Source organism: Chlamydomonas reinhardtii, chromosome 17, assembly GCF_000002595.2.
Source record: "Chlamydomonas reinhardtii strain CC-503 cw92 mt+ chromosome 17, whole genome shotgun sequence".
Taxonomy (NCBI): domain Eukaryota; kingdom Viridiplantae; phylum Chlorophyta; class Chlorophyceae; order Chlamydomonadales; family Chlamydomonadaceae; genus Chlamydomonas; species Chlamydomonas reinhardtii.
Genome location: NC_057020.1, coordinates 3,544,526 through 3,568,744, shown reverse-complemented (window position 1 = coordinate 3,568,744; position 24,219 = coordinate 3,544,526). Strand labels below are relative to the sequence as shown.

Here is a 24,219-nt window from a genome sequence, read left to right as displayed (position 1 = left end):
TGTGTGTGTGTGTGTGTGCCTGTGTGTGCCTGTGTGTGGGTTGTCGGTGTCCGGGGGGGGTTTACATCCGTTATTGATCAAGAAGTGAAGTCGTAGCCCGGCAGTGTGGGGTGGGGTGAGGTGGTGGTGGTGGGGTTCCATCATTCCCAAGGAGAAACCAGAGCGGGGGCAGGTTGCTGCTGGTTCACATCGCATGCGTGTCTTATGGGGGACGTGTGCATGTATGTTGGAAAAGCCCATGGAGTGCGGGTGGTGGTCATTCATGCACCCCTCACTGCCCCTCCGCCCACCTCACCACCGCTCACCCCACCCCTCACACCCCCCCTCACACAGAACATGTTGATGCTGCGCTTCGCCAACCCCATCTTCTCCGCCTTCTTCAACCGCCACTACATCTCAAACATCCAGATCACGTTCAAGGTGTGTGTTGTTGCACATGTTAAACATCATAAGGGACAAAACAAGAAACCCCTCTTCATTGCTATGTGATATGGCAGCACTAATTTTATCAAATCAGGCGAGGATCAGGCCGCGGGGGTGCTCATCGCTGCTGCCCACCCGCAGCCGCACCGTCCCCGCACCCGCACTGGCACCGCGTTGCCGTACTGCCGCCAATGCCGCCGCCGCCGCCGCCGCCATTTGTGCTGCGCAGGAGCCGTTCGGCACTGAGGGCCGCGGCGGCTACTTCGACTCGTACGGCATCATCCGCGACGTCATCCAGAACCACCTGGCGCAGGTGCGCGGGTGCCGGCCCCGGGGGGTTTTTCGGGCGGTGGAGGGCGTGCCTGGGGTGGGGGGGGGGCTGCAAATACCCGCAGCCCGAACCAACCCTAACCAAAAGCCAAACTAGCGGGTCACAGGCAGAGGCGACAGGTGCAAGCGGGGCGTGGGGTTTCCGCCGCGTGGTCGGGGCTGGTGCTGAGTACGGCGGTGACACGAACACACCCCTGCCCGCCCCCGCCCTCGCTGCTCCCTGCCCACCTGCCCCCCAGGTTCTGGCGCTGCTGACCATGGAGGCGCCTGTGAGCCTGCACCCGGACGACATCCGAGACGAGAAGGTCAAGGTGCTGCGCTGCATCGCGCCCGCGGGCCTGGCCGACTGCGTGCTGGGGCAGTACGCCGCAGACAAGGTGCGGTCAGGGGGGGGTTGGGGGGAGGGGGGTTTGGCGGGAGGGGGCTGGGAGGAGGGGGGCTGGGGGGAGGGGGGGCGGGGGGGAGGCGGGCGGGGGGGTAGCCATCCATGGGATGGTGTGTATCAAGTATGAAGGGGGAGGGGGGCGGGGTTGTAGATACCAGCCTGAACTGGACAGAACCTCGTGCAGAAGGGCGAGGAGAAGAGGCGTGTGTGTATACATTTTGCGTGTGTGTGTGTGTGTGTGTGTGTGTGTGTGTGTGTGTGTGTGTGTGTGTGTGTGTGTGTGTGTGTGTGTGTGTGTGTGTGTGTGCGTGTGTGGGGGGGGGGGGTTGTCGGCGTGTGTTAAAGAGCACAAGGAAAACATTACGCGTAGGACAGTGTATGCGATGCAGAATTACGGCCGCGGATTACCTTAAGAGTCGGCGTGTGTGTGTTGGTAGGGGAGCGGGTGGTGGCAGACAGGTACTCGTGCCTCCCCGGCTCAAGTGTGATTGCCACCTGCCACAGCCACAACCACAACCACAACCACCGCCACAACCACCACAACCATCACAACCACCACAACCACCGCAGGCGCCCGCACTCCGTCCGCTCTCTCCTGCAACCACAACAAACCCCGCCTCCCTGCCCTCGCCATCTCCCTCTCCCCCCTCCCTTTTGGAACCTATTCGTTGGGCTCGGACATACAACGCTCCCTCCCTTTCCTCCCTCTTGCCCTGTGAACGGCTGCCCCCCCCCCCCCACACACACACACACCTACACACACGCACAGGGCCAGCCCGGGTACCTGGACGACCCCACGGTGAACCCCGGCAGCCGCACTCCCACCTTCGCGGCGGTGCGTGTGTTCGTGCGCAATGAGCGCTGGGACGGCGTGCCCATCATCATCAAGGCCGGCAAGGCGCTCAACGAGAGGCTGGCGGCGGTGAGGGGAGAGGATGGGCCGGGGTGGGGGAGGAGGGGGGTTATGTGCTTCCCGAGCCCAACGTGTAGGTCCCAACCGGCGCAGGAATGGCCGCCCAATTCAGGATGGGACAGGGCGGATTAGGTCGATGGGTGGGTGGCTGGGTGGGGATTGGGGATGGGGGATGGCCGGGGCACATAACTCCTCGTCCCCCTCCTCCTCCGCCCGCCGGTGCCTGCCTGCAGGTGCGCATCCAGCTGCGCACGCCGCCCGCCTCCATCTTCGGGCCGCTGGACCACATGCGCAACGAGCTGGTGGTGCGCTTCCAGGTGGGGGTGAGGCGGTGGGTGGTGGGGTGGTGGGTTGAGGCGGTGGGGTGGGGCTGCGGTTGGTGGTGTGGGGGCCAGTGGGCCGCAACTGGGTGAGGCAGGCACGCGCACGCAGTGTGCCGTCACTTGCATACCCTTGCCCCTATTCCCCGCGTTACCTCAAATCAATTTCTCCCCACCTAACTTGTGATTTCGTCCTCCATGAATGGCTATCCTCCCTATCCTCCCCGCCCCCGCCCCCGCCCCCCTCCAGCCTGGTGAGGCCATCTATGCCAAGATGGTTGTGAAGAAGCCGGGCCTGGAGATGGACTTTGAGATGAGCGAGCTGGACCTGTCATACCCGTGAGAGGGGACGAGGAATGAGAAGGGGAGCGGAGGGCGGGGGAAGGGCGGGGCAAGGGCGGTGGGACGGCGGGGGAGGGCGGGGGAGGGGAGGGGGCATTTGTGGGTGCGGCCCGGGGGCTGGGGGAGGTGCCGTGCGTGTTTGGAATCAACATCCTGTGTGCATTGCCGTATGGCCGGACTGGTGTGTGGCCGTACGGACGCGCGTGTGTGATGCAGCGTGGTTGTGTTTGGTGTGTGTGGTGTGACGTGCATGCGTTTGGCCTCCGATGCAAGCAGCCCTGCATTCGGGTGCCGTACCGTGTGCTGTGCGTGCTGCTGAGCCCCCTTCTTCCCCCGTGCTGCTGACCCCCGCCCCCCCGGTCTACCGTCTACCACTTCCTTAACTAATCATGAAAGTAACCCCCATTTCTTCCCCCGCATGCGCCACCTCCTCTTTCGCCTTCCCCCCCCTGTCCATGCAGGGAGCGGTACAAGGGCGTGGTGATCCCGGACGCCTACGAGCGCCTCATCCTGGACTGCATCCGGTGGGCCGGCAGGCGGAGGGGCACGTGTGACACATGGGGTGGGGCGCGGGTGATGGGGTGGGGCACAGGTCAAGGGGCGGGGGCACTCGGCACGGCGGAGGAAATGGAGGAGGAAGAGGAACAAGAGGAGGATGAGGAGGAAGGGGGGTTCCAAGCATAACTAGTCAGACGAAGGCCGGATGGGGGTGGAGTGGAATGCGGGGGACCAGACCCGCGCACGTGCTGTGCGGGTTCTGGCCGTGGGTGACGGGCCGAAGGCCCCACCCGCCCATACACACCTCCCCACCACCACAGCCCCCCCGCACAGCTCGCGCCCGCCCTGCCCTCATCAGGAAAGCATCACCTTCTTCTTTCCAACTTATAGTCATGCCTGGAACCTGCCCCCACTTCCACTCCCACTCCCACTTCTTCCTCCCCCACAGGGGCGACCAACAGCACTTCGTCCGCCGCGATGAGCTGCGGGCGGCCTGGGCCATCTTCACGCCGCTGCTGCACGCCATCGACGCCGGCGCGGTGCCCCTGCACCCCTACCCCTACGGTGCGCGCCCGCGCGTGTCCGGTCGCCGCATGTCTAGCATGTCAAGACCTGCGACGTGCGCAGCGGTCCGGCGAGCAATACGCGACCCGGCGCCTTTGTGTGTGTGCATGGGCACGTGTGTTGCAGGCTTTGTAGCGGCATTGCTGCAGTCGGATTTGCCACTCAGCTCGCTTTGGGGCCGCCGCCGCCGCCGCCATGCACAGACCCCACGGAGTGCCCAGGCCTTGGCCCTGGCCCCTGCGTGCACCGTGTGATCTGCACTCCCCACACGCCACCATCCTGTCCGGCCCAGGCACCAAACCCGCCCGCCGGCCCGGCCCACCCACCCACGCACCCAACTCGTATCCACACATTCACACGGTCCTGCCCGCCCGCCGCCTATTCCTCATCCCCCCCCAGGCTCCCGCGGCCCGGCTGCGGTGGACCAGTTCATCACCGACAGCGGCTACGTGCGCACCGAGTACAGCTGGCAGCAGTCACACCCCAGGTACTGGGGGGAGGGCGTGGGAGGGCAGGAGGGAGGAGGGAGGGAGGGAGGGAGGGAGGGAGGGAGGGAGGGAGGGAGGGAGGGAGGGAGGGAGGGAGGGAGGGAGGGAGGGAGAGAGGGAGGGAGAGAGGGAGGGAGAGAGGGAGGGAGGAGGAGGTGGGCGTGTGAGCGGGTGGGTGATGATGTGTGGGCCTGCAGGGCAGGGCAGGGTGCGTACGCCTGCTGGGGGCACTGCCGCTGCCTGAGACGCCCGGGGCATCTCAGGCGCCTGAGACATGAACGCATAGCTTGGGCAGGGCGCGCTGTGGGCTTTGCCGTACAGTCGGCCAAGCAGGCTTGCCTGGCCACAGCCGGGCGCCTGGTTAGGACTGCCGTGTCCTTGATCCCACCACTGACTTGTTTCGCATGCGTGGGACCCCAGCCAACACTCGCAGGCACCGGCGCAGGCGGCGGCGGCGGGTGCGGCGGCGGGCAATGGCGCTGGAGTCGAAGGCGTGGCCGCGGGCGCAGCACCAGCACCAGCAGGCAAGCTGTGAAGGCACAAGGTGGATCTTATGTGTGGAAGTTAGGGAAATCATGGACGTTTCAGCCTTTCATGGCAGCCAAGCAGCGCAATCAGTTGTGCTTGCACACGAGGAGATGCTTGCACACGGCTGTTGGTACATGCGCAGTCGTGCGCCTGTTGTGATAGAGCTTAATCGTAGCTTTGAGTTGGTGGGTTTGCATTTGGAGGTGCATTTAGACTTGTGAGGCAGGCGATATGTGTCAGGGCAGGACTCACGTGACGGGGGTCTACATGCTCCGGCCTAACGAGTAGGTGCCATCACTATCAAAAGGAGTCACAGCGTGGAGTCACAATGATGCAGTGCAGGTATGCGGGCATGGCATGCGAGCACGGAAGGCACTGCGGGTTTGGGTTGCTTGTTGATTTGGCAAGTCATAAGGAATGACTGCGTATACTGCCTGCGGCCTGTGTCAGGCATTGTTGGTAGTGGCTGCAACTTGCGGGTGAAGGCACCGGACCGGCAGCTCTCGTGGGAGCAGGTCCCCGTGGCTGGGGGTCGCACGGGTGCAGCACGGGGGGGGGGGGGTTGTAAATACCAGCCCAAACTAAACCGGGGGGGGTTTGTAAATACCAGCCCAAACTAAACCAGAACCAACGAAAACGAGAGTGCAGGCAGAGGCGTTAGTTGCGAGCGATAATACTTATGGGATGTGGGTCGAGGCGTCGTGGAGCAGCGTGGGGTATGGCCAGTGGGCTGTGGGGATGCCGGCATGCCGCGAGTGTGGTTGTGTGACGGTGGGCTGGTGGCTTGCCCGGCACCGGACTCATGTGAATTGATGTCTTGATCGCTGGCGCGGTGGAGGTGGCTTTTGGTGGCCTAGCGCGCGCTCCTCGCCGGACACCAGCCCCTCCCCTGCTGGCAACTCTTGATGCCGCTGCATGGGTGTCGCTGCAGGTTCAAAGCCTCGCGTCTCCAACAACTGCGTCCCTGTCCTCAACACTGCGTCGCACTCGTGTGATTGGTCAAGTCCACGGTGCTAGCAGACCGGGCACGGGTGCACGACGTCAGCCGCCCGAGTCCGTCAGTTCGCACTGTGCCTTCTGCCGGATGCATCGGTCACACGAGCCCCTTAGCGCCGACCTGAGCCGCTCGGCTCCAGCACTCCTTAGGTCGCGGCCCCGGGCCTCCCGACGGTCGCATCCCAGGCCGCATCCGCTGGCATCCAGCGCGAGCCGAACCCAGACAGCACACTGACCTCTAGACGTTAGAGCTGCAGGTGCAAATAGCCTCTGATGTGTACAAGGAAATTACTCGTAGACCGCCGAGCAGCTCCAACATGGCGGGAGGCATCGCGATTGCTGATGCGGATTTCCCAGGGCAGACTTAAGACACTGGAGCCGCATTTGACTGCAACAATTAAGAAATACGTACAAACGCCCTATCAAGACCAACATACAAACAAACGCTACCGTGTTTCTGCACTCTCTGCGAAACCCCAAATTATGGCAACCATTGCTCGCGCACCGCCTGCAGCTCTTCCTGGGCGCCAGACGTGGTCCGTGAAGGCTCCTGTTCCTGTTGCAGGTGCGCTTATGTAATAAGAGTCGGAGGGCCTTCAGAATGGCGCGGCAGTTTTGGGCCTCGGCGGGCTTCGTGCGGCAGCTTTCCAGAAAGCACTGGTACCGCCCAATATAGGGACTTGTGATCATTCTGGAGACGTCCGCTAATGTTGGAGTTCCATCCTGTTGAACGCCGACGCTCTCAAATCGAGTTCCCAACTCCCTGTAGGCTCGTTTCGCCGGGACTGCCGGGCGGCTGCAGGCTATAAGGCGCGGATTGAGAGCGTGAACGAGGACCAGAGCAAGGGTGAGTCGGGGGACAGGCGTCCGGCGCGGCAACAATCCTCCTTTCGCGCTGCGAGCTAGCCGAGCTCCTGCAGATTGCTGTGATGTATAGAAGTACAGCTCGTCTATATATTCAGGGGGGTAGGACAGTATATGCGTTGGCTTTGCTGGCCGGCGGCTCGCGAGTCGAACCATCCTCGAGCCAACCTCCAGCCAGCAGCAACCCTAATAATAGCGACTCGCTCTTTACGATATACAGTTGCATGCTTTCACCTCTGTGCGCGATCTGCGATGCGACGCCCTTGCTCGGTTCCGAGTGGCGCGGCCTACCGCAAACTATCCTACCCCTCCCTCGAACAAACCCCAACCACTTCGCCTCCTTTACCCGCAGAGTACAAGATCCAGAAGCTGGCGGAGATTCTGTACACGTCCCCGGAGACCGTGTCCAACATCGTGCGCCTGCGCCCCGGGCTGCTGTGCCCCGACAGCCAGTGGTTCGAGGAGCGCATCATGCACCTAAGCTACCGCTACCAGGTGCCGGAGCGCACCGCGGCCCAGTACGCCCTGGAGAACCCCGCCCTGCTGTTCAACCGCCTCTGAGTCTGACCTGAGGGAGGAGGCAGCAGTTTGGCAGAGTGCAGCGTGGGGCGGCGGCGGCCGGGATGGCTGGAAACCGCCGCTGGGGCGCTGGCACAGTGATCGCAGTGATGGCGTCATCGTGAGAGGCACCAGCACCGCGGCGACTGCCGCGCCAAGGACGGACACGTGCACGGCATGCGCCGCCTGCCCCGGGTGTCCAGGGGCAGCAGGCGCGCAGACGTCAGGGCAGAAGGCCCCTGCGGCGGCGGTCGCAAGAGCAGCGCAGCAGCTGTCCGCACTGGGCGGTATGTGGGTCAGCGGGCCCAGGCAGCGCAATGATTGTGCAATTTTAGGGGTCGGTGCATGGAAGTTTCTCAGTCCTATGCTGCAGCGCTTAACGGCAGTCCACTTGCCTAGTCGAGGTGTGGGCGCACGGCGCTTTCAAGTAGCGTGTTAAGAAGAGGTGTGATTGGCTCAAAAGTACTCGTTGATTGATGCTTCGCATCGTTGCACACGACGGGAGAGAGAGCTGATAGCTCAATACATATTTCGTCGTTCCCGTCACAAAAACATCATAAGCAACATGGATTGACGGACAGTCGATGCCATCGTGCTTTGTGTGCGTGTATCATATATATTTTGTACGGTCACGCGGTCGTGCGTGCTGCATGCCCGCGAACCGTAATGCACATCATTACTTAGCGTGCTGTGTGCCTGTTGGTTAAGTCAATGCAGGCCATGCCGGTTGGCGTCAGATGCCCGGTGTGGCCCTGGTGTGCGGGCCCTGCGGTGCCCGGGGCCCGATGTGGGTTCCCCATAAATATTGCGAGGAGTGTGTCAGTAGCGTCAATGAGAGAAGAGAACCTCAACAAACACCCCCCGCTCGGCGTGCATGGGGGCGGTACAGGTACAGAAGCGTAGAAGGGGTCCGTGGCTGGTGTATTCAACCAAAGCATGTACCAAGCAAGGTGCTGTACCAATTGTGTTGAGGATACTGTACCACCTGAGAGTTGGATGGCGCCAAACCGGCGCCAGGGTATGTAGGTCTGTATCAGTATGCGAGTTACACAACGCAGAGGGTTGAGCTGCGGGGCAGGTCGGTGCTGGGTTGCTGCGGAGGAGCGGTGTGGACCAAGCGACGATAAATGACTGTGGCGGCAAAGAGGTAGGGACCTGGTGTGCCGCTGCAGGCGCAGTGCGGCCAGGTGCTGCTCGTGAGCATGGTGATATAAATCTGGTTAGGTTGCCCCACAGGCCTTACACTCTAGTTAAGGTTGGCAAACGGTTTGGATTGTGGCTCGAACGGAAATGCTCTTGGTAACCACGCTGCAAGGCGCACAGCATCGTATTTAGCCTGGTGGTGCAGCTGTGATGTGAACTAACACAGGTGTAACAGGAACTTTGCCGCCACGGTTTCACCTTCCCGCCCTCCAGCTGTTTTAGGCACGAGGCACACGATACACTTAAGGCCCAGTCTCTGTCGTAAGTTGTACAGGCAGGGACGCTCCACCTCACTCCAGCTCCAGACGGGAGACCTCCGCCGAGACTGATTCCCCTGTGAAACGCTATGCAGAGGGCCACACGCACAGGGCGAGTCAGGTGTGGCCGTATAGGGCGCCGATGCAAGGATGGGGCGCCAGTATGAGCGCTGCAAAAACTATAAGCGCGATACGGTACACCTCGCGACCTCAGGCAACATATTACATGCTTCTTCTTCAGCCTAAATGTTTGCTGCCTGAGGCGGGCGCTGCACGGATTGCACCTCGGCTCATTGCAGGCGCAGACGAGCTGACGGTTCGCCTGCGCCGCAGTTAGTTTCCGCGGGCGGGACTTGCGCTCCACTACTCCACTCTGCAGTGGCGCCCTACCCAGCGCCCCTGCCCCGCCTGCCCCACGTACACCGCCACCGGCTCGGCGCGTGTCGCTGCAATGTGCAGCTGGCGCCTGGCGGGACTTGAACGCGGGCTGAATCGGCGTGTGTACACGCCTGCTCTGCACTTCCGTGGACAGGTGCCTTTCGTGAGCCTCTCCCCACTCTTCTCTTCTCCGGACAGCAAGTCCAATCTCTCCCTGCAACACTCCGCACTGGCTCGTCTGTCTTTTCCGGCTTCCATTCAGCCTACCACCCATCCGTCCCCTCCCACCAATCAAAACGGAATGTCCTTCCTGTCTCCCATGTACCACCGAACGCGCACAGCCCCCCCAATTGAAGTTCTTCCATCTACAATTGCCGCAATCATATCACACCTCAACATGGCTCTCATAAATGTCGCCACAACTGCCACGTCGCAGCAAACAACTCGCACAATCTGAAAGCGAGCATGTGTCGCCCTGTTCGCGGTGTGCCCTGCTACCTGCGTGCCCCCTTACACTGTGCTCTCAAGCCGTAGGATAAGGACTAGGGAGGCACCGCCTGCTGCATGGGCGGCCCCCTGCCACATCTCTGGAACGTAGTTCACACGACCGGAACAAGTATCTGCATACATGTTGCACTCTCGACGCCTCAGCTTCCCGCGCACCCACAGACCCACACACGCACAACTGTGCTGCCCCGCTCTCCTTGAGCTCCCCGGCCTCCTCTTACACACCGACCTCACCACGCGCTCGTTCCTCTCTAATCGCTCTCGCTGTCGCTGTCGCTCTCCTCACCGCCCCCAGACCCTGACGACAGCCCGCCTCCTGGCATCATCCCATCAGAGCTGTTGCCCCCTTCCCCGTCGTCAGACTCCTCCTCCTCATCCTCCCCATCCTCCTCGTCCTCATCCTCATCCTCGTCATCCATGCCATCCATGTCATCCGGATCAATGTCCAGCTCAAAATCTCCCTCGCCGCCGCCGTACGCCTCCTCCAGCTCGGCATACGCGTCCTCCAGCATGGCCATCCCGATCTCCTCATCATCCGTGTCGCCCACCGGGCCGCCGTCGTCGTCCTCATCTTCATCCTCCATGTCCTCATCCTCATCCTCGTCCTCATCATCCTCATCATCCGGGCGTCCAAGCACCACCACGCGGTCATTGGCCTCGTCATCGTCGTCCTCCTCCTCCTCCTCGCTGTCGCCGCCAGCAGCGCCCCGGGCGGCGGCGGCGGCACCCACGCGACCGCCGCCAGCCCGGCCGCGGCCGCCGCCACGGCCGCCGCCGCCGCGCCGGTGCTGGCGCTGTGGTGCTGGCGTGTCAAAGTCGTCTGATGCGCCCTCATACTCCATCTCCTCGTCCTCGTCCTGAGGGCCGGCGCAAAAGTGTGGTGTTTTTGTGTGTCGCACAGCACGTGAGCACAGCATCCGCAGCAAGGACAGCATCAACAGCAGGAGCAGGCAAAAAGAAGCAGCTCGCCGGGTGCGCAATGTGTGTGCATGAGTGTGCGTGCGTGTGCGTGCGTGCGCGCGCGCGCGCGCGTGTGTGTGTGTGTTAAAGAGCACAAGGAAAACGTTGCGCAAAGACAGTGTATGCGATGCAGCAAAGCGACGGTTTACGGATGTTACCTGAAGTTACCTCGCATACCTGCTGCGGTGAGCCGCCGGTCTTCCCAACCGGAAATCGCGCAACCCCGCTGCTCTAACCTCGAGGGGGGATTCGTGTCCACACGCTCTCAAGGGTGCAAACCCATGCATGTGCTCACGGTACCGTGAGGCCCAGGCACTCCTACGATTCCTAGCTCCTCGTCGCTACTCCTGGCCGCTAAGTCCAAGCTCCCGCCCAATCCTCGATGAAATTCTCACCTACGAGCGAATAAGAAAACAACGGAGCACAGGGCGGTGTGTGTGTGTGTGTGTGTGTGTGTGTGTGTGTGTGTGTGTGTGTGTGTGTGTGTGTGTGTGTGTGTCAGCACATACAGGGCGGCCACAGCGCTGCCATCCGCTGCAGCGCTGGCGCCCCCGCAGGCCAATCCCTAGCAGTCCCAGCCACGCCGGCTCCTCGCCCCCACCCACCCCACCCCACCCCACAACCCACCTCGCTGCCGCCGTCGCTGTCGCTGTCGTCGTCATCATCGTCATCTGCATCCGAGTCATTATCCGCCGGCCGCCGACGCCCCACCTCAAACACCCTGCGCACACAGCAGCCCCAGACGCAGAACACTCAGACATGCGCCGCCGCTGCCTCGGCCCCAGCCTGCCAGCACGCAGCTTGCCAAGAGCTTGCGCGCACACACAGCCCGAAAAAACGGCGGCATGCAACATGAACTGCAGGGCATGGCGCCGCGCATGTCTGCAGTTGTGTCTGCGGTTGTGTCGTATCCTTGCTGTTGAAGACTGGGGCCCCCATCCGTTACCGCTTTGCCATCCATGCTTGCAACCCCCTTCCCCTTCCCCTTCCTCCTCGCTCTATTGCATCGGGTGCGGTTTAGTTTGGGCTGGTATCTACAATCCTCCCCCTCTCCCTCCCCCTCTCCCTCCCCCTCTCCCTCCCCCTCCCCCTCCTCTTCCACCTCTGTCCCCCCCCCCCGGCTGCTGCCCCCTCACCGTGCTGCGCTGGTGAGCTGCTCCTCCGCCAGGTCCACACACACCACCGCCAGCAGCGAGTCACTGGGCTCCACCTGCAACGGAGGCGCGGGGAGGGGAGGTGGCGGCAGGGCGGGAAGGGCGGGAAGGAGCGGGGTGGTGGGTAGGAGGTGGAGGGCTGGGAAATTGTAGAACCGCATTGCATAGACAGAGGGGGAGGGGTAGCGCTGTGTTGCGCAAGCGCTGCGGCAGATGAGCGGCGCACCCGCCTCCTCCTCCTCCTCCTCCTCCTCCTCCTCCTTCTTCCCATCCTTCTTCCCCTCCCCATCCTCTCCCCATCCTCTACCCATTCACTCCAGTCTGGCACCTACTTATTCGGCTTGGGCCTCTTATCCCGTCCTCCCCCTCCTCCCCTTCCTCCCCTTCCTCCCCCTCCTCCCCCTCCTCCCCCCTCCTCCCGCCCCGCCCGGCCCCACCGCCATGTCCAGCACCACCCGCTCCAGCGGCACTGTGGCGATGTCGGTGTAGGCGCCCGCGTCCAGGCTGCGGAAGGCCGTGTGCAGCGGGTGACGCGCGCGCCGCGGGTGGAACAGCGCGCTGAAGGGCTCGTCGGACTGGCGCCGGGCCTGCAGGCGGCGGCAGACACAGGCGGCGGCAGGGATGGGAGTTGCATACGTGGCAGCGCAACGCATCCAAATCCAGGCATGAGTGTGGCCACCCAGCCGCCCTCCACCCTCCCAGGCCACGCTCTCCTCCTCGCTCTTTTGCATTGGGTTCAGTTTAGTTTGGGCTGGTATCTACAACCTCCCTCCCTCGCTCCCTTCCCTCGCCCAGCCTGCTACCCCAGCGTGCAGCCCTCCGCCGCCTCCGGCCGCCCTTCCCGCCCCCTCCCGGCCCCTCTCACCGCGTACAACACGTCACCGCCGCCGTTGAACAGCACACTGGCTCCGTCCAGCGAGGGCACGGAGCGCAGCAGGCGGAAGGTGCGCAGGTCCCACACCTCACTGTTCAGGATGACCTGGGCGGACACGGTTGGGTTGGGGGAGCGGGAGGTGGGGGAACACGGGAGGTGGGGGACGGAGCAGTGGGAAAGAGCAGAGGGAAAGAGCAGGCGGACCAGGGGGAACGAGGCGGAGGGGGGGGGGAGGGCGCGTGAGGCCGGAGGGCCGGGAGCAGGCAGGCAGGCGGCACGTACACACAGCGCCTGCGCTGTGCTTCCGCAAGACCCTGAAGCCCCAGCCCACAAGGTATGACACGCGCTCTGATGAGAGCTACCGTACGCTACTTGCATCGGGCAACGCTAAGCCCCTCCCCCAGCGACGCGCACACGCTGCTCAGGCACACACACACTTTTCACCTCCAGGCCGGCGGGGTGGAAGGCGCCCGCGCCGCCGTCCGTGAACTGGTCGAACTGGTGCACCGGCGCCGCCGCCCGCAAGTCGTACAGCGCATTGCCCCACAGCAGCAGCTGCCCGCTGGGGCTGTAGCAGGCAGCAGCAGCCGCCAGCGAGCCCGCGCCGCCGCGGCTCCTCGGCCGCTGCTGCTGCTGCTGCTGCTGCTGCTCGCCGCCCAGACCCAGGGCACCGGCTCCGATGCCGGCCAGGGATGCGGGCGTGCGGCCGCCAATGGCGCCCAGGCCGGCGGCGGCGGCTGCGCCGAGGCCGGGGTGGCCGCGCGGCGAGGTGAGCAGCGGCGGCGGGTCGAGTGCGGCGATGCGGGCGGCGGTGCGCACGTCGAACAGCAAGGCCTGGCGGGGCGAGGTGGCGCTGACCGCCACCACCTGCAGGGAGGGGGAGGAGGAGCAGGAGGGAGGAGGCAGGCAGGGGCAGGTAAACGCACACGGGTTGCACTTGGGTTTTATGTTGCGCGAAGGCGAAGCCCCCGGTCTCGTCTCTGTGATGTCTCCAGCCCTGCCCGCCATGCCGCCCCAGCGCCCCGCCCACCTGTGTGCCGTCCGGGTGGAAGCGCGCCTTGGTGACGCCGGTCCAGGTGGCCTTGGGCGCACGCGGCAGCATGCCGCCGTCCTCACCCTCGCCGCCCTCCCCACCGCCTCCCGCCCTCCCGCCTCGCCCTCCACCTCCGCCAGCCTCCGCCGCCGCCCCCGGGCCCAGCCCCACCCACAGCTTTACGTCGTTGCGCGAGCACGACAGAATCAACGGCGGCTGCGAAGCCGCCGCCGCAGCCGCCCCGCCTCCACCACCACCCCCTCCTCCGCGCGCGCCTCCCCTTCCCCAGCCGTCGCCCGCTCCCGCGCTGCCGTAGCCGCTGGGTCCGTCGTACACCCTCAGGCTGACCACTGCGCTGTCGTGCGCCTCGGGCAGCAGGTCCAGCGCCTCGGCGCCCTCCAGCGGGTCGTGCAGCCGCAGGTCGCCGCCGGACGTGCCCACCAGCAGACGCCGCCAGCCCTGCCGAGCGGAGCAGAGCGGAGCGGAGCGGCGCGAAGAAACGAGAGAGGGTAAAGAAGCAAGGGAGGGGTTCCGGCGGTCAGGGGTGGGATATGCTGTGCTGTCCGAAACGCGTTTACGCTACCCAGCGTGTGTGTACAGGCGGTGCAGCTGCAGCTGCTTCCGGGGAGCCGCCACGGCCACCGCCGCGCCACCTTGCCACCTTGCCGCCTTGCCGCCTGCCCTGCGCCCCGGCCCTCCGGCCGCCGCACCTGCACGAACGCCGCGCACAGCGTCAGCGCGCCGTCGTCGCGGAAGGTCCTCAGCGGCCGGAAGCGCGAGTAGATGAGCTGCGTGTCGGCGCGGGCGCCGCCGCGGCCGCCGTGGCCGCCCAGCAGCTCCCGGCGGCACAGGCGCTTGGTCACGTTGTAGGGGGCGTCCAGGGCGCGTGTGGCCTGGGGCGTGTTTGCAAAAGTGTACATGTCAGAAAAGCGCAAGGGTTTTGATAACAAGGGACAAGCCGGGAAACACCGCAAGAGTCTGAGGAAAACACCCAGTGTGCATGCTTGTAAATTGGTTTAGTGCGTTCCCGGCACTTGGGCGGGTTGCCTGCGGCAGGCCAGGCGTTGAGTGTGACCGCAAGACAGGCTGCAGTCAGGTGCGGAGGGGGGAGCAGGCGCCCGGAGTCGTGGGCTCTCCAGCTCCTTACTTTTAACCCCAGTGTGACAGCCCTAGTGACCAACTACATCACACCTTATCCCCGCGCCACGCCACCGTAGCCCCGCACCTGCGGCATGACGTAGGGCTTGGCCAGCGGTATTGCGGGCAGGCAGGCGGTGGGCACGGCGCTACTCATCACTGCCTGGCGATGCTGCTGCCGCAGGTAGCTCATCACCACCGCATGCAGCTTGGACAGCACGGGCGGCCGCGACAGAGCCTGCAGCTCGCGGGCCGCCGCCGCCACGTGTGGTGGCAGCTCGGCGGCGGCTGCCGCGGCGGGCGCAGGGGTGGAGGTGGCGGCGGCTTCCGCCGCCGCTGCGGCGGTGGAGGCTGAGGAGTGACGCTTGAGTGCTGCGACGGCGGTGGCTGTGGGCGCGGCCGGAGGTTTGCGGGAGGGAAGGCCCTGGAGGAGCGGGTTGGCGCCGCCGGGCGCGGCTGCGGCAGGAGCGGCGGCGGCTGTGCCTGCGGCTGCGCCGCCGGCTGCGGGGGCCGCGGCGAAGGGACTCATCCAGGCCTTGGCGCGAGATCCGACCTGAAGGGCGAAGGGAGTAGCCGTCCATAAAAGTCAGTTTGAATGAAGGGTAGCTGTCCATGAAAGTCGGAGTGAGCAAATCAGCATCATTCAAGATACGAGGTGCGAGGTGGGCACAAAGAAACCCGGTGTGTGCAGCTGCTGGTATACAATGGGTAGCAACAGTGCCGTAGCAGGACATGCATGCAGCTATCGCACGTGCGCGCTCGTATGCAAGTAATGCAGCGCACCTGGGGCGAAGCACCTGCGTGCCCCGCGCCTGTCCTGTGCACCGAGGCGCCGAAGGCCCTCGCGAGGTACTCCGAGTCACTGCCAGCACCCGCACCACCTCCACCTCCACCGTTTCCGTTAGCAGCCAAAACAAAAGCCGCCGCTGTGGCCGGCGCGTCCGAAGAGGTGAAGCCGGCCGCAGTGGCGAACGCTGACGGCGCTGCAGGCGAGACCGGCCCGCCCACGCCCTCGCCTGCCGCCCCTGCCCCAGCTGCTGCCGCCGCCTGTCGGGCGTGCTTGTCGCCCTTCGGGTGCCGGTCCTGCTTTTCCTGCTGCCCGCGCCGCCTCTCGCGCCCCTCCTTGTCCGAAGCATCCTGCTGCTGCTGCTGCTGCTGCTGCTGCTGCTGCTGCTGCTGAGGCGCCTGGTCCCCGGCCGCTGGCTGCCTGTGCCTGTGGGACAGACCCGGTGTCCGAGACGAGGGGCCTACCGACGGAGAGGCGGCGGCTGTGGCGCTGCCTCTCCGCCGACGCTCGTGGGCCGAGGCCTCGGCCAGTGGCGGCCTGCCCGACGTGCCAGCAATCTCTGGCACGGCCGCGGCCGCATCTGGCTTTGCCGACTTGTTGTTGCGAGTGATTGGGTGCGGCACGGGCGGCAAGGGCGCGCTGGCACGGCGCTTCAGACCCGCCGCCGCAGCCACTGTCGCTGCCGGAGGGGGCGCGGGCGCGGCGGCCTCCTTCTGCTTCCCACCCGTTTTGGGGGCTTGCTGCTTCTGCCCCTGGTGCTGCGGCTGTTGCTGACCCTTGCCGCCGCGGGCCTTGCGCACCAGCCCGTCCGTGTCGGGGCCCTCCCCCTTCCTTGCCGCTGCAGGGACAGCAGCTGACACCGGAGAAGCGGCCGCGGCCCGCACCGGCTTGAGACCGGACGCCGGCTGCTGCTGCTGCTGCTGCTGCTGCTGCGGCTGCTGTTGCTGCGGCTGTTGCTGCTGCTGCTGCTGTTGCTGCTGCTGCTGCTGCTGCTGCTGCTCGGGCTGTACCTGCGGCTGCGGCGCCCGCAGCCGGGCAAGGCGCGCCAGGTCCAGTGATAAGTCCGAGCGCGAGCGCACCGCCGCCGCGTCACGCAGCGCCGCCGAGATAGCGATAGGTCGGTGTCCCGAGCGCAGAGCTGAGGCCGCGCCCGCTGCCCCAGCGGCCCCAGGCACCGCGGAGGCCCCTGCACCAGGCGTGGCCAGTGCCAACGCGGCGCTGCCCGCCCCGAAGGCCGAGCCCACGGCGGCGCGGCCGAAACCAAACGGCGTAGCTGCGGCAGCGCCGGCAGCGCTGCCGCCTGCCGCGGTTGCTGACGTGGGCTCGGGTTCCACCGTGCGAGCCGCAACTGCGCCCGATGCCGGCGCCTCCACCGTTGTCGCCGCCGTGACCGTTGCAGCCGCGGCCGCGGCTTCCACCACGCTCCGTACAAGCCCCGCTGCTGCGCCGCCATGGAATGGCGTCGCCGCCCCGGCACCCGCACCTCCCACATTGCCGGGCGCCGGCAGCGCTCCTCCTGCTCCTCCTGCTCCACCCGCCGCCGCCCCTGCCACGACAAGCTGCGGCGGCTGCAAGTACAGCAGCCGCTGCAGCGCCGCGCTGGCGCGGCCCAGCCCCGCCTCCGCCGCCAGTGCCGAGGCGGCGGCGTGCAGCCCGGAGGCCTTGAGGTGCTCAAAGATGAGCAGCAGCAACTCCTGCGGACTGTAGCTGACGGCGGAGGCGGCGGCGATGGCGGCGCGTTCGATCTTGTGCAGCGCCGGCGCAGCGGCGTCGTTGGCCGCGGCCGTCAGCTTGTCGCCGTGCCGCACTGCCGGAGCCGTGCCTGCGTGGGTGGGTTGTGGGAGGAGGGAGGCAGGAGCGGAGCGGTTGTGAGCGGAGCGGCTGAACGCGGCGGGCGGAGTGGCGGGTGGAAGGACAGGCCGGCAGAGCTGACGCACCCCAGGTGTCGCTCGCGCGCGGTAGCCTGCCAGCGTGCACCGCGGCCGCAACACACGCAGGACGACATGCCAGACACGGCGGCCCTGCCCTCTCGCACACACATACATGCATCACATACACACACATACACAAATGTACAAACCTGTGGTGGTGAGCGCGATCAGCTCCAGGGCCACTGCCGTGAAGGCGGAGTGCCAGTCCGCGGGCAGGCCGCCGCGCCCCAGCCCCGCGCCGCCTCCCAGCCCGCCCAGTCCGCCGCCGCCCGCCCCCGCCTCCAGCTGCAGCTGGTGGCCGCCGCCCAGCCGCCGGCCGCCGCCGCCACCGGGTAGCGGGTCCCGCACCAGGTCTGACAGCAGACGCGCCAGCTGGGGCAGGGAGCACATAGGGCGGGAGAGTGGCCGTGCGTGTGAGAAACAAGCAGCGGCCCGCACAGAGGACGTGCACACACACAGGAGAGACGCCGTGCCGTGTGGGAGCACAAACTTGACCACAAATGCATACGCCCCCAGTCAAAACAGTAGATCACGCACACTGGGCCCTGCAGCACATCCGAGACTCAACGAGCAAACCGTACGGTACATACCAGGGCCCCCGAACACTCCTCCGCCCCACAGTGCATTCCCACAGTGCATCCATTTCCTCCGCGCTCTATGGGTTCTTGGTTGGCAATGGTCTGAGTTGGGATTGTAGTGAGCTACCCGACCCATCCCACACCTCCACCCGCCCTCACACGCACACACCTGAAGCCGCGTGAGGATCTGGCGAATGGCGGGGTCCCCTGCCAGCCCCACCAGGCAGCGACACGCCAGGCAGCGAATGCGCTCCAGCGCCGCCGCCGGCAGCGCCGCCGGCCCCACGGCGTGCTTGGGCTGCAGCAGCTGCATCAGTGACCGGATGCCGTTGGCGGCGCGAACCGCCTGCCGCGCCGCCACGTAGCCTGCCTCCAGAGCGGAGCCGAGGGTGGGCGCGGCCGGGCCCAGGTCGAGGGGAGGAGGCTCAGACGGCTGCGGGGGCAGCGCGACGCCGGGGTCCCGGGTACTACTGCTGTTGTGGTTGTGGTTGCTGCTGCTGTGGTTGTGGTTGCTGTGGTTGTGATGGTGGTGGTAAGGGACGACGTCGGAGGGTGCGCTGCCCCGTGGCCGCGCCTGCATCGCACAGTGTACACGCGAGGCAACTTGGTGAGCTGGGCCGATGCCGGGGAAAAGCACTGTGCGCATGGGGTTAACGTTGAACCACTGTGCGCATGGGGACAGACACCCGGGCGGGCCCCAGTGACGGTCCGCTCACCGCAGCAACAGTGCCACCACTACCGCCGACATCCTCATCCAGGGATAGCGCGACGCCGCCCTCCGCCTGCAACCCAACGCCGCCGACGCCACCACCACCCGCCGCTGCTGCAAGCTCTGCCGGCGCGCGGTCGGGCCGCCGAGCAGGCGTTGCGCCGCCTCCCGCGCCGCCGGGCACGCCGCCCGTGCCGCCGCCGCCGCCTGCCCTAGCGGCGCTGCTCGGCAGCAGGGACAGCAGTGAGGGCGGCGGTGTGACCAAGTTCGTCAGCACGGCCAGAGCCTCCGACACCACCTGCACAGCATGCAACGATACCGTACGCAGCACTGCTTCACGAGCTGCTAATCAGATTACCACCTGCCATGCTTGTAGGCATCACTTGCAAGCATCACGCCACCACGCCTGCCACACTGCTGCCATCCTTTTCCCTCCAGTTCTTCTGGTGTACCTCCGGGTCTGATGTGAAGAAGGCCGAGGTGCTCAGAATGGACGCGTTCAAAAGCACGCCCACGCCGCTGCGCCCGCCGCCGCCGGCGCCGCCCGGGGCCGGCACCGCCGCCGCCACCACCGCGCGGCGCGCCAGCGGCGCCAGCGACAGCAGCCGCAGCGCCTCCAGGCTCGCCTGTTGTTGGACAGAGTGAATGAAACAGGATTGGAGTGGCGGTGGTCGAGGGTGGCAGAGCAGTAGGGCCATCAGCCACTGCACTCCACTCGATAGCCATTGCAAACTTCCATGCTGCAGCATACGGTACGCAACAGTTGATACCATGTATCTCATAAGCCATTCTCGCACCTTGACGCCACAAGGTGACCAGGCCCAACCTCTCCGCCCTCACCCCAACTCTCCACCTGTCCACCTGTCCCCACCCGCGCCCCACCTGCGCTGCCTCATGGAACCAGCGCTCAGGCGGCAGGTCCGCCACCAGCCCCAGCAGCAGCGCCGGGCAGCCCGCGTCCAGCAGGGCCTCCAGAGCAGGCCAGCGGCAGCGGCAAAACGCCTGCAAGCGGGAGGTTGGGCGTTGCAAAGATGGTTGGAAAAGCGGTACAGGATGCACTGAATACTGCAGACAGGCGGTGGGGAGCGGGGTTAGCCATCCATGCAGGGCAGGGGATGGGGGCGGAGCGGTGGCAAGGCGCCGAGCGGTGGCGAGCACGGACATCTTCGTGGCGTCTCACACAGCCACAGCCACAGCCACAGCCACAGCCACAGCCACAGCCACAGCCACAGCCACAGCCACAGAGCGGCCATGCCTCAGGGCAACAGGCGCCAGGGGGCAACAGCCACCAACACCCCCTGCCGCCCACGGCTGCACCCGCGACTGCATCCAAGGACACGCGCTGTACCGCCGCCCTGCCCGCCCTGCCTACCCCAGCCCGCCCCGCCCCTGCCCGCCCCTGCCCACCCTGCCTGCCCCGCCCCTGCTCGCCCCTGCCCGCCCCTGCCCGCGCCCGCCCCTGCCCGCGCCCGCCCCTGCCCGCGCCCGCCCCTGCCCGCGCCCGCCCCTGCCCGCGCCCGCCCCTGCCCGCCCTGCCCCTGCCGGGCCCCTGCTCGCTGCCCACCCCTGCCCGGCCCGGCCCTCACCTCCGCCAGCCGCCTGTCCGACTCCACCAGCGCGCCAATGGCGTCCAGCGCCTCCCGGCTCGTGTCCACAGCCCGGTACGGCGACAGACGGAACTCAGCGGCAGCGCCGCCGCCACCCAGTGACGCCGCCGTCGTTGTCGAAGGCTGCATCTCGCCTCCGGCGGCACCCGCGCTGCCAACCGCCTGCTCCGCCGGCGCCGCCGGCGCTGCCGCCACGGCAGCGGCGGCGCCGGGAGCGGCAGAGGCAGCGGCGGCCCTGCTGGCGGCTGCGCCGCCGCCGCCACCTGCCGCCGCCAGTGCTAGGCCGCGGCGCAATGCGGTGATGTGCAGGGTGAGGTGTGTGGCCACGAACATGCGCAGCGTGAGCGCCGCATAGTAGCCCACCTGTGTGGCGAGGTGGTGGCGGGGTGGCGGTACTGGTGGCGGTGGTGCAGGCAAAAAAACGGGACGGCGGCCGTTGTAAGGCGGTGCCCCTTCTGCTAGAACCTCCCGAGGGCACACAGGCGAACTGCCCCTCACGCTCTCTTCCTCGCTCTCTTGCATGGGGTTCGGTGTAATTCGGGCTGGCTTCTACACACCCCCGGCCCCCGCACGCGCGCACATACACACACACACACACACACACACACACACGGTATGCCGGGCCGCACCTGCCGCTCCATGCGTAGGTCGGGGGGGCTGGCGGCACGCAGTGAGGTCAGCAGCGCCCGCAGCAGGTTCACCATGCGGCGCAGGCCGTCCTGAAGGGCAGTTAGGGGGAGTGAGGGGGAGTGAGGGGGAGTGAAGGGGAGTGAGGGGAAGTGAGGGGGAGTGAGGCTGAGTGAAGGGCCAGGTCGCCGCAGCAGCAGGCGGGCGCGGGTTCGGGGGCGGACGAATGGGCAGGCGACGTGACGTGCTCCAGCCTAGCTAGCTATGCGTCACTTGCCACCAAGCCACAGCTACCCTCCCCGTCCCCCTTCCGCCTCGCACGCGCCCGCTCCTGCCCTCCCCCTCCCCCCGGCCGCCGCGCCCCACCCCACACACCTGCGCCTGGAACTCCCGCAGTGCCGCCGGGAAGGTCATGACGCTGGACAGGAACGACACCGCCGTCTTGCGCGCGCCGTCCTGCCCACAGCCCAGCAGCCCAAGGGCCGCGCCCACCGCCGCCGCCGCGTGCCCCGCCGCCAGCAGCCTCTCAAAGGCCAGCGGCGCCGCCGCCAGCGAGTACAGCATCATAGCCAGGCCCGAGTAGGTGTGCGGGTTGCTGCGGGGCGCGGCGGGGGGGGGATTACATTCATGATTAGATAAGGAAGTGGTAGACGGTAGAGCATCTATGGGGGGGTTGACATGGTGAAGGTGCGTTTGACATGGTGGTGTCGGCAGGCCGCATCCCCCATGGCGCTGCAACCCCCTGGCGCTGCAACCCCATGGCGCTGCAAACCCCCGCGCACCGTGCCCCCCTCCCTCCGCCCCGATCCCTCCGCCCCCTCCCCACCGCGGCAGCGCCAGCAGCAGCTCCACGCCGCCCGCCTCCACAAGCTGCTCGCTGAAGCGCCGGTGCGCCGTCAGCGCCACACACGCCCCCAGCGCGTCGTACAACAGCCGGTAGTCGGGCGGACCGACAACAACAACACCCGCGGCCGCCGGCCCGGCTGCCGCAACTCCTGAAGCGGCGGCGGCGGTGCCGCCGCCACCGCCGGAGCCCCGGCCGCCGGCACTTGTATTCGCGCCAGCAGCCCCACCACCACTGCCTCCCGCCGCTGGCGCTGCTCCTGGCGCTGCTCCTGGCGCTGCTCCTGATGCTGCTCCTGATGCCGCGCCCGCCGCCGCCCCTGGCCCGGGCGGCAGTCCCGCCCCGCGCCTCATGAGCTCCAGCAGCGCCTCCACGCCCCGTTCCGCCAGCACCGGCCCCAGCGCGTCCAGGTACTCCCCCACCGCCCCCAGGAGTGCCGCGCAGTACTGCAGCCGCAGACGCCGCAACGCCGGAAGCGGGTGGCAGGGCGGCCGCGACGGAGTCGCGGCCGCAGCGCCGTCGGCAACTGCAGCGGCTGCGCCGGCTGCCGCGGCTGCGCCGCCGGCTGCGCCGTTGGCGCCTGCCTCACCGGACTGCGTCGACAGCGGCTGCGGCTGCGGCTGCGGCTGCTCCAGCAGCGCCCGGCGCAGGTACTTGGCCACTCGCGGCACCAGGGGCGAGGAGGAGGCCTGGCCCGAGTAGTCCTCGTTGGTCATGGCGATGGCCAGCAGGCCTGCAAGGGGTGGGGCGGGCGCAGGGTGGGGGGGGGGGGGGCAGCAGTCCAAGGGGGAGCAGGATCAGCAGGCGGAGCGGGGCGGGGGTGGTTTGGTGCACCACGCCCAGTAGGCGGGTTTGGGGCGGCCGCAAGAGCCGCGAGATTTGGAGGGGATGCGCGGTATAGTGTGATGCAGGCAGGCTGCGCGGGACAGCGCGGGAGGGGTTGTACATACCAGCCCAAACTAAGCCGAACCCAATGCAACAGAGCGAGGAGGAGAGCGGCGAGGGGGCGGTACGGCACCGACGGGCCCGCGGGTCACCTGTCCCGGGGCAGGTGCCAATGCGGCGGCCAGCTCTCACCAGTGGCGTACACGGAGCGGGCCTCCTTCAGCAGCGCCTCCTCATCAGCGGGCGCCGGGTCAGAGGGCGTGGGCGTGTCGTCGCCACCCTCGCCCGCCCACTCCTGTTGCGCATGTTGGGAACAAAAGTTGGAACGCGTCAGCCGACACTTCCGAGCTTGGGACGCCCCCGCCTGAGCGCCCTGCCGCCGCGCAGCCGTGCCTCCTGTTAATGGCGGAATTCATTTGTTGGGCTCGGGCACATACCGAACCCTCCCCCCCCCGAAAAACCCCCCTCCGCCGCCCACCAGCAGCAGCTCCATGCAGCGGTCCTCCGTGAGCGGGTACTGGAAGCTCCAGGCGCTGAGGCACGCCAGCACCAGCCGCAGCCCCGCCACCTGCTGCTCAAGCGCAGCCGTGCGGGACAGGATCCATGAGTCGCACACCGTGTCGTACACGGACTCGCGCTCCTGCAGCGCGCACCGGGAGAATTTGCACATAAGGATGGGGGTTGGGCGGGTTTGTGACGTGGCACGTGTTGGAGATGCAGGCCAGGGCGCCCCGGGCCCGTTACGGCAACAGCCACAGCCACGAAGGGCAGGGCACGTGACAGAGAGTCGCTGCCAGACGGCTAAGGTCGTATGCTCCGTATGGTGCGGACGCAGATTTGCAAGGGCCCCAACGCGCAAACATCTGTCTGCCGCTGAAGGCACCGCCTCTGCACGGTTGCACTACCGCAACACCAATGCGCCAGCGGAAGTGCCCCACTTGCCTTGACGCAGCTCAGCAGCTTGCCGACAGCCGCCGCCGCCCGCTGGGCTGCCGGCGCAGACCAGGGGTCTCCCACCACATCCCGGAAGCGCCCCTCCTCGGTTTCCAGCTGCTCTGACAGCTGAGTGGCTGCTGCCAACTGGGCGCTGTAACCACCTTGGGCAATGGTTGAGAGCAGCTCACGCACGGCCGCCGTGTCAACCAGGGGCCCTCCAGGTCCGCGCGGCAGGACAAGCAGGCCTGAGGCGGCCCGGCCTCCCTCCATCGTCCCACTTCCGCGAGTCCGTACGTGCGAGGCTGGCGCCTAAGCGCGGAGGTCAGGTCGCGTGTGTCCAGTCAGGTCCGTGTGTTTCTGGAAGCCCAGGGGCAAGTTGTGTCAGACCATATGACATGTTATCTGGCAGGTGCTTCTTGGCATGGCTTCTATATTGTGCTTAAGCAGTCTTTTAGTTGGCAACCACCGCAGAAATGGCGGCAAAACTTCCGTTGCGGTGTGCAGTCGCGCGTGCCACTTTATTTTTTCACATGTACAAGCAGTTAGCAAGTGGAGGTATTTTAGGCTGCCCGGAACGCCCCTTGCTAGCACTTATTTTGGCAT

At 66.5% G+C, this 24,219-nt stretch overlaps 3 protein-coding genes across 3 annotated transcripts in view; 2 read left to right on the top strand and 1 right to left on the bottom strand.

The window, feature by feature from the left end:
• The window catches only part of CHLRE_17g725550v5 (uncharacterized protein), a 9,136-nt gene extending 3,046 nt beyond the window's left edge, over positions 1 to 6,090 (top strand). The window contains exons 4-13 of the mRNA XM_043072335.1: positions 334 to 420; positions 653 to 736; positions 993 to 1,130; positions 1,908 to 2,060; positions 2,285 to 2,368; positions 2,622 to 2,710; positions 3,175 to 3,237; positions 3,660 to 3,775; positions 4,175 to 4,262; positions 4,684 to 6,090. Coding sequence (XP_042914794.1) covers positions 334 to 420; positions 653 to 736; positions 993 to 1,130; positions 1,908 to 2,060; positions 2,285 to 2,368; positions 2,622 to 2,710; positions 3,175 to 3,237; positions 3,660 to 3,775; positions 4,175 to 4,262; positions 4,684 to 4,798 — 1,017 coding nt within the window. The 3' untranslated portion in view covers positions 4,799 to 6,090. The remainder of the gene's footprint in view (positions 1 to 333; positions 421 to 652; positions 737 to 992; positions 1,131 to 1,907; positions 2,061 to 2,284; positions 2,369 to 2,621; positions 2,711 to 3,174; positions 3,238 to 3,659; positions 3,776 to 4,174; positions 4,263 to 4,683) is intronic.
• A 104-nt stretch (positions 6,091 to 6,194) lies between these two features.
• CHLRE_17g725500v5 (uncharacterized protein) lies at positions 6,195 to 8,596 on the top strand. The gene is made up of 3 exons (XM_001697192.2): positions 6,195 to 6,352; positions 6,557 to 6,634; positions 7,004 to 8,596. Exons 1-3 carry the CDS (start codon positions 6,271 to 6,273, stop codon positions 7,210 to 7,212), a joined length of 369 nt encoding a protein of 122 aa, XP_001697244.1. The 5' UTR covers positions 6,195 to 6,270; the 3' UTR covers positions 7,213 to 8,596.
• A 283-nt stretch (positions 8,597 to 8,879) lies between these two features.
• Positions 8,880 to 24,134, bottom strand: CHLRE_17g725450v5 (uncharacterized protein). Its single transcript, XM_043072334.1, has 22 exons — positions 23,623 to 24,134; positions 23,159 to 23,320; positions 22,873 to 22,975; positions 21,778 to 22,528; positions 21,327 to 21,546; positions 20,954 to 21,043; positions 20,304 to 20,687; positions 19,600 to 19,719; positions 19,170 to 19,343; positions 18,725 to 19,015; positions 18,178 to 18,582; positions 17,580 to 17,802; positions 15,496 to 17,321; positions 14,801 to 15,265; positions 14,286 to 14,468; positions 13,573 to 14,034; positions 12,987 to 13,409; positions 12,534 to 12,647; positions 12,106 to 12,255; positions 11,651 to 11,724; positions 11,142 to 11,235; positions 8,880 to 10,411 (listed from the first exon to the last, which is right to left on the bottom strand). The coding sequence occupies exons 1-22, from the start codon at positions 23,884 to 23,886 to the stop codon at positions 9,806 to 9,808; spliced, it is 7,584 nt and encodes a 2,527-aa protein (XP_042914793.1). The 5' UTR covers positions 23,887 to 24,134; the 3' UTR covers positions 8,880 to 9,805.
• Between the last annotated feature and the right edge of the window lie 85 nt (positions 24,135 to 24,219).

Coding starts and splice junctions, on each gene's coding strand:
- CHLRE_17g725500v5 (XM_001697192.2), top strand. CDS start 6,271: ATGGCAACCATTGCTCGCGCACCGCCTGCAGCTCTTCCTGGGCGCCAG. Junction 6,353..6,556: donor GGCTCCTGTTCCTGTTGCAG/GTGCGCTTATGT, acceptor AACTCCCTGTAG/GCTCGTTTCGCCGGGACTGC. Junction 6,635..7,003: donor GAACGAGGACCAGAGCAAGG/GTGAGTCGGGGG, acceptor CTTTACCCGCAG/AGTACAAGATCCAGAAGCTG.
- CHLRE_17g725450v5 (XM_043072334.1), bottom strand. CDS start 23,886: ATGGAGGGAGGCCGGGCCGCCTCAGGCCTGCTTGTCCTGCCGCGCGGA. Junction 22,529..22,872: donor CCGCTCCGTGTACGCCACTG/GTGAGAGCTGGC, acceptor CACCCCTTGCAG/GCCTGCTGGCCATCGCCATG. Junction 20,688..20,953: donor ACCTACGCATGGAGCGGCAG/GTGCGGCCCGGC, acceptor CTCGCCACACAG/GTGGGCTACTATGCGGCGCT.